Here is an 8389-nt window from a genome sequence, read left to right as displayed (position 1 = left end):
CAGAGTAACTGCACTCACTTTTAGCCAAACGTGGAAATGTATGACAAAGACTACCAAACAGATTAGCCAGCAGAGAGTACCTGAAGGTCACCTTTCAACTACTTCCTAATTGGTTTTCTCTGTATAAACACCTGGGAAGGGTAGCCTCTCTACAGCCCTGTAGGGAATGGGAGGAAGAAAGACCCCAAAACACTACATGCTGGTAACCAGTTTATCTATAGCATAATTCAGGATTGAATCTTGGTGTTTTCTTGCTTCTTTGTAGTGTTTTTATGACTCTCTTTATAAAATACCTCATAGTAAAAAGCTCAGATATGTGTGGACAGGGCATAAAGGTTTATTAAAGTCACAGTAGAGATTCTTTTACAAAATGGTTCTTCATAAAACCAAAAATTGCTCTTCTGGAACAACCTTTTGTTACACCTTTATTGCAAAATAACAAAACTGCAGGGAAAGACAAGCACACATTTAAATCCAGATTATAATAATGATATTTGTACAGCTGATATTTGCAATTGAGAGGTTGCAAAATGGGTGCAGCAGGTAGTGTTTGTGTTACACAGCTCCAGAGGCCGGAGATTGTTTGGTGTTTTCCCCATGTCCACATGGGTTTTCTCCCGGGACTGTGGTTTATCTGGTGAATTAGCAGTGCTATACTACTGAATTGACTGACTGGATGAGTGTGGTACCCTATGATGGACTGGCGCCTTACCAGGAGGCTATTCCTACCTTATGCCCAATGATTCCAGGTGAGCTCTAGACCCACCATGACGGGAGGTAAACCAGAGGGGGTACACCAAAGTAACTGGGGAAATACTCTGGTTTACCACCCCCACACATGATAGTTGAATAGTGGGCGCTCACTGAGGTAATGGATGTTTGTGGTACCCTACGATGGACTGGCGCCTTACCAGGAGGCTATTCCTGCCTTAAGCCCAATGATTCCAAGTGAGCTCTGGACCTACCGTGACGGGAGGTAAAACAGAGGGGGTAAACCAAAGTACCTGGGGAAATACTCTGGTTTACCACCCCCACACATGATAGTTGAATAGTGGGCGCTCACTGAGGTAATGGATGTTTGTGGTACCCTACGATGGACTGGCGCCTTACACGGAGGCTATTCCTGCCTTATGCCCAATGATTCCAGGTGTGCTCTGGACCTACCATGATGGGAGGTAAACCAGAGGGGGTAAACCAGAGTACCTGGAGAAAACCATGACCAGGAAAAAGCGGATAAGAGGATGAGTATGTAAAAGTTATTATGACTGTTTTTTTATTTGAACGAAAGCTGTAGAATATATGACACTTATACCACCTGACATCATACACCAACACCATGCTGGCTTCAGGTATTTGCTGTCGACCTCCATTTGGAGTCTAGTCTTGTGAATCTAAATCACACAGTTGAATTTGGGAGCCTATCCCTGCCAGTCCAAACCCAGCGTAAACAGGCTCGCTGAACTTGGTCTGGACCTTATGGATGAGGCGTGTACTGTCAGAGACGTTGTAGAAGGCCAGAACACCGGCACCGTGATCCACATATACTCCTATTCTGGAGCATATGGACGAACTGCGGACATCCGTTTTCTTATTATCATGCCAGAATTCACAGGAGACTCCGTAATTGCGCAAGGCCCATGAGCTAGGACATCTTCCAAACAGAGGGGCCTGCTTTCCACTCTTGCGTATCCCTTTGTAGGAGATGGCGATGGACACCCACGCGCCTCTTGTACCGCATTTCACCTCCCAGTATCGTGGGGAGCCCCGCAGACCCTCTTTGCACAGTGCTTGCTGCCTCCTCTCAAACTTTTCAGCATGGGTAAGGTAATACTCTGACTCGCGAACAGCTGTCAGCAGTGTGTCATTGGCGCTCAGACGGATGTTGTCATGCAAGGTGTTCGGATCCAGAGTAAGCTTGGTTGCATCTATGGTGAAAGGAACAAGACTGTTTATTAAGGTACATCATTCTAGAGGTGTCGCAGTTAAGAAAATAGTGGAACTGACTACTCTGAAGGCCTCTAGGTGAATGGGGCCCCTGTGGGGTCTTGACTAAAGAGGTTGCTGTAGTGTACAATTCGAAATTCCTTGATGCAAATAAAATAGGTTAAATTATGCATCTATAGAAATTGCAGACCCTTCCCTGTCTCTCCTCACATGTATGAATGTAGCTAGTCTTCATTAGATTTCAATATATCTACTCTACACAGTCACGGAGTTTGAACTTAGCTAGCTCCCATCATCAGGGGATTTGAGCATATCTACATTGTACCTTTACAAGATTTTAACATATCTATTTCACACCTTCAACAGATTGCAATGTATCTAGTCTCCACCTTCCCTGGATTTGAACATGCTAGGTCTGTACCTTCTCTGGATTGTCCAATCTGTACCCTTATTAGATGTCAATGTAACTTTGTCTGCATCTATACTACATACATAGCACTTTGTAACTAGTTGACACCAAGTTCACAGATTTTCCCAGTTTTTAACACAATCTACACGGTCACTAGATTTGAACAAAACTAGTCCCCACCTAGTTTCCACATTCTCTAGATTTGAGCATATCTAGTCTGTATCTCCACTAGACTTAAACATAGCTAGTCTGCATCTTTAGTAAGTTTGAATGTAGCTGGTCTACAGCTTTACTGGATTTGAATATACCTATTCCATACCTTCAATAGATTGCTGCATCTCCACCAGATTTAAACATATCTAGTCTGCAGCCTTACTAAATTTGAACATAGCTAGTCTGCATCTTTAGTAAGTTTAAATGTAGCTGGTCTACGTCTTCACAGAATTTGAACAGATCAGCACTTGAACTGGATTTGAACAGATCTATTCCATACCTTCAATAGATTGCAATGTTTTTAGTCTACACATTCTCTAGATTTAAACATATACAGTCATTACCTTTAAATTTAAGATCCATGGGACTTTAGCCAAACTCCCTGGATGTGGCTGCAGGAGGAAAACTTAAGGTATGGATAATACGAATGGTAACAAAAGAGCCCAGAAAAACTTCTAAAGAGATTAAAGGTGAACTTCAAGCTCAAGCAACAACAGTGTCAGATCGCACCATCCGCCGTTGTTTGAGCCAAAGTGGACTTCATGGGAGACGACCAAGAAAGACACCATTCTTCAATCAAATGTTCTATGGACAGATGAGACAAAAATGGAACTTTTTGCCAAGGCACATCAGCCCTTTGTTCAGAGACGTAAAAATTAAGCATATCAAGAAAAGAACACTGTCCCGACTGTGAAACATGGAGGAGGCTCTGTTATGTTCTGGGGCTGCTTTGCTGCATCTGGCAAAGGGCATCTTGAATCTGTGCAGGGTACAATGAAATCTCAAGACTATCAAAGGATTCTAGAGAGAAATGTGCTGCCCAGTGTAAGAAAGCTTGGTCTCAGTTGCAGGTCATGGGTCTTGCAACAGGATAAAGACCCAAAACACGCAGCTAAAAACACCCAAGAATGGCTAAGAGGCAAACAATGGACTATTCTGAAGTGGCCTTTTATGAGCCCTGACCTAAATCCTATTGAGTATCTTTGGATCAATAGAAGCTGAAACATGCTGTCTGGAAAAGGCACCCTTCAAACCTGAGACAACTGGAACAGTTTGCTCATGAGGAGTGGCCAAAATACCTGCTGGAACCTTACAGGAATTGTTTGATTGCAGTGATTGCCTCAAAAGGTTGTCCAACAAAATATTAAATTAAGGGTATCATCATTTCTGTCCAGGCCTGTTTCATTAGTTTATTTTTTTTTTAAGTAATTCTGTTGAAGCATGGTTGAAAAGCAATGTCTGACTTTCATTTGTTCATTTTCATAGAATTTTTATTTATTATTACTTTTGTCAGATTTAAGTTATTTCTGTGACCGTTTTTTTTTTCTTAACCGAGGGGTACCAACAATTCTGTCCACATGTGTAGCTTTGTCTCAGACTCTGTTGTCACCCGAACAAATCTCACACCAAAAATAGCCTTCTCTGTACATTCCTACGGTCATTTTTTGCAAACTTTTTCAGCAGATTGGAGCCCATAGAGACTGTGTTTGCCTAGAGCCCAGGAGTTTGTCAAACACTCTTGCCTGAGACACTCACAAGGAGAATGAAACTTGAGATAAAGGAAGATCATCTTAAATAGCAACTCACATTGTAAGAGCTCCTGGCGTGTTCTTGGCAGCGGCGAGGATATAATACCTGTGTTTTTCACTAAAAAAAAGCCAATATTTTATTGCCAGTAATTTGCAGATACACAAATACGATTAAGACATTATGAGTTGGTTTCCTGGACAGGGATTTAGACCAGATGTGGACTTAAGGGGCCTTCTCTATTGACAGGAAAATGCAATCCAGTACCAGGTTTAAACCTATATATTTCAGCCTTCAGGCTGGCTTACCTCTTTCAGAGATTGTGATGAAGCGCCACTGGCAGATTAAGTTCAGTTTTTTCAGTAGCTCAGAGATGGCATCAGTGGTCGGCTGAAACGAACAGTAGGGATGGAGAAGCAGAACGGGTGGGCGGATGATCTTTTTAAGGGGGGAGATGGAATAAGCACTCTGTGGGGAAGAATTTTTTTTTGAGTGACTTGAATACAGCCATGTCAAAAAATGAGGACAGCCCATGATAACATTTGCCTTTTAATAGATGCAACTCTATAGCAATTAACTGGTATACCACAGCAACCACCAAAACCAGCAAAGTGGGAACCATAAGAAACCCTGTGTTTCCTTCAGGGTACCTATAGGCACATTTTGTAGGTTTTCAATGATTGACTAAACACATCTGTTGCTGCTTGTCAGGACGCTCTGTAGTGGTTACTATGATATTCCTAGATGGTTACTATGAAATTCCAGGTGGTTGCTACGGAGTCAATTAGTGGTTGCTAGAGTGTTGCTAGGTGGTTGTTAGTCAGTTGTATTAGTATCCCAGGTGGTTCCTATGTGGTTGCTATGGTGTTGCTTAGTGGTTGCTGGGTAGTTACTATAGTATCTCATGTGTTTGCTTTGGAGGTTACTATGTTGTTTCAGGTGCTGTTGTTAACCATACAATAATATAAATAATATGAAACCATAACTAATAACTCAGTGTGTTGTACCTGACTGTTTCAATTCTTACCTGTAGAAAATGTATGTTGTTGTGTTCCTGAGAGAGCTGCTTCAGGTGCTGTAGTTCAGCATCTCTCCTCTTCAGGCCACTGATGTTCTCCTGCACTCCTTCTATGAGTTCTTCAGCCTCCTTTATTACAGCCTCCTTTTGAGCCAGTATTAGATCCTTCACTACACGCTGCATCTTTTCCATACAGGTGATCAGCTCACTAAAAAGCCTGTCATTCTTCACCACTGCCTCCTCTGTTGATGTCTGCACAGACACATTACAAGACCACATAAACACACACACACACACACACACACACACACACACACACACACACACACACACACACACACACACACACTATTTGGAATAGCTTTGCCAGGCGAGGTTGTGTAATGGAAATTGTAAAGGATTCATACTGGATTAAAGGAGCTCCACAATTATTATTACTGACAGATGGTTAAAACTACAGACATTGTGGATGCATACTGGATTAAAATTCCTATTCAGTTTTACCTGAATGATTTTAAAAGCTATATACACTGCAGATTTATACTGGTTTAAATTCAATCCACAGTTAATACTGTTTACACATTGAAAACTACAAACACTGCAGATTCATACTGGATTAAAATCAATCCACAGTTAATACTGTTTACACATTGAAAACTACAAACACTGCAGATCAATACTGGATTAAAATGACTCCACAGTTAATACTGTTACAAAGTAAAATCTACAAACACTGCAGATTCATTCTAGATTAAAATCCCTCCAAAATAGTAATACTGTTACAAAGTAAAAACTACAAACACTGCAGATTCCTACTAGATACATTTCACAATGTTACAAGAACTCCACAATTATTGTTGTTACAATGATTCATACTGGATTAAAATCATTCTGCAGTTTTTAATGTCAGACTGTAATACCTACACACACACACACACACACACTGCAGATTCATACTGGTTTCACTGAACTGGTAATCACTTAAATTACAGCACCTCCTCAAGTAAAAGTAAATCATCAGAGTTTTAACCAGCACTACATTGCAATAACGATAATCATTGCTTTACAATGCATGAATTAAAGGAGTAGTTCAACGTTTTTGTCACATCTGCCACATCAGTACAGTACATTAACCTGGGTGACAATTGCAACTCATTTCTTTATGGTTAGAAAAGAACAGGAAACATGTTGACTTGAAACACACTTGTGATAATATGTAATAGGGAGAGACTGAAGCTTCTATGAAAGTGTCGAAATTCTGAGTTGTGGTAATAAACTGTACACTAGATTCAGCAGATGCAGCAGGGCAGAGCTTAAGATAAAAGATGTTGAAGACATTCTTTAATATATAGAGGAATACCTTGAAAGCCACCACAGCTTGCCTTAAATCTTCCTCCGCCTTCTCCCGCGTCTGAATTCTCTCAGAGGTCTTCCTATGCAGCGTATCCAGCTGAATCTGCAAACCAAGCAAGAGAATAATGCACCCCAAGAGACTAGAGACCACATAGACTTGGCTCAGACTCATACCGCAGATGCTGAAGACTTAGTTTAGACTTGCACCCTGGAGATGCAGGACTTAGCTTAGACTTGCACTCTAGAGGCTCAAGACTTAGTTTAGACTTGCACCCTGGAGATGCAGGACTTAGCTTAGACTTGCACTTTAGAGGCTCAAGACATGGCTTAGACTCACACCCTAAAGACTCAAAACTTATTTTAGACTTGCACCCTGGAGACTCCAACTTGGCTCTGACTCACACCCTAAGGACTCAAGACTTGGCTTTGACTCACACCCTAAGGACTCAAGACTTGGCTCAGACTCACATCCTGGAGACTCAAGACTTGGCTCAGACTTGCACTCTAGAGGTTTAAAAAATGGCTCAGACTCACACACTAGAGACACAAGACTTAGCTTACACTTGCACTCTAGATGCTCAAGACATGGCTTAGACTCACACCCTAAAGACTCAAGACTTAGTTTAGACATGCACCCTGGAGACTCCAACTTGGCTCTGACTCACACCCTAAGGACTCAAGACTTGGCTCAGACTCATACCCTAGAGACACAACACTTGGCTCACACCCTGGAGACTCAAGACTTTGTTTAGACTTGCACTCTAGAGGCTCAAGACATGGCTTAGACTCACACCCTGGAGACTCAATACTTGACTCAGACCCACACCCTAAGGGCTCAAGATTTAGCTTAGACTTGCACCCTGGAGTCTCAATACTTGACTTGGACTTACATCCCAACGACTCAATTCATGCCACAGAGACCCCGTCTCTCTGCTTAGACTTGAAACTTAGCCTCATTCCTTAGAGACCTGAAACTTGGCTCAGAGTCGCACTCCAGAAACTTGAGGCCGTCAGGCGCAGGGGTGCGGTGCGTCATGGATCCAGGGTGGCGAGTCCTGGCGATGTGGTGCAGAGTTGAGCCGAGATAAACTTTATGCAAATTAATCTAGCTAACGCGACGTGTCTATCCAATCAGAAGAAAGCTAGTGTTTGTGTGATTGTGTCCACAATGCAATGTATGAAACATTTTTTCCATATTTAAACGTATTCAGATGTTCTGGTGAAGCATGGAGGAAAAACTTATTATTGCAGAGTTCCCTGTCTTTATCCACCCCTCAAGGAAACAGGAACTCGAATTAACAGCCCTTATATTTATTCTCAACATCAGTCCCTCTATATTTTCAAATTCAAGCAGGAAAACATCTGGTTGGATGTAAATACCCTATGAAATAGCTAATCCATAGACTCAAGATTTGACTCAGATTCGCACCCTAGAGACTCAAAACATAGTTTAGACTTACACCCCATCATTTTTTAGTGCACAAGTATCTCAGATTTTGTACAAAAGAAAAAGTTAACATGTGCCACAAGTTACATATGTACAGCAAGAAACAAGAAATTCATACTTTCTTCTCAGCCACCTCAACCTCAATGGCGATGACATCATGGGTCCTATGGGTGTCGGTGATGCACAGGTAACAGATACACCGTTGATCTGTGCGGCAGAAAACCTCAAGCAGTTTTCCATGCTCAGGGCAGGTTTTCGCCTGCAGCCTCTCAGTCGCCTCTACCAGCTTGTGTCTCTTGCCTCCATGCAGACTGTTGTGCAGCTCCAGATGGGGTTCACAATATGATGCCAAACACTCCAAACAGGCCTGCTCGGCTTTGCGCTTCCTTCCAACACACGCATCACATACCACGTCCGTGGGTGCAGTGAGGCTGAATTCTGGAGCTGGGTTTGGGGCCTCTTCACCCATTTCATCCAT

General features: G+C 42.2%; 1 protein-coding gene across 1 annotated transcript; it reads right to left on the bottom strand.

The window, feature by feature from the left end:
• Positions 1-330: 330 nt before the first annotated feature.
• Positions 331-8389, bottom strand: LOC140562791 (tripartite motif-containing protein 16-like). The gene is made up of 6 exons (XM_072688643.1): positions 8030-8389; positions 6472-6567; positions 5121-5363; positions 4402-4561; positions 4154-4213; positions 331-1925 (listed from the first exon to the last, which is right to left on the bottom strand). Exons 1-6 carry the CDS (start codon positions 8387-8389, stop codon positions 1378-1380), a joined length of 1467 nt encoding a protein of 488 aa, XP_072544744.1. The 3' UTR covers positions 331-1377.

This window comes from Salminus brasiliensis, chromosome 9 (genome assembly GCF_030463535.1).
Source record: "Salminus brasiliensis chromosome 9, fSalBra1.hap2, whole genome shotgun sequence".
In the NCBI taxonomy this organism is placed as follows: domain Eukaryota; kingdom Metazoa; phylum Chordata; class Actinopteri; order Characiformes; family Bryconidae; genus Salminus; species Salminus brasiliensis.
This window is presented reverse-complemented; position numbering and strand designations above follow the sequence as displayed.

What these genes read in the sequence shown, in the direction of transcription:
- LOC140562791 (XM_072688643.1), bottom strand. Translation starts at nt 8,389, where the DNA reads ATGGATGAAATGGGTGAAGAGGCCCCAAACCCAGCTCCAGAATTCAGC. An exon ending in ACAACATACATTTTCTACAG is followed by an intron (nt 4,562 to 5,120) that starts GTAAGAATTGAA and finishes TCTTCCCCACAG; the next exon opens with AGTGCTTATTCCATCTCCCC. An exon ending in ACGCCAGGAGCTCTTACAAT is followed by an intron (nt 1,926 to 4,153) that starts GTGAGTTGCTAT and finishes CTTTCACCATAG; the next exon opens with ATGCAACCAAGCTTACTCTG.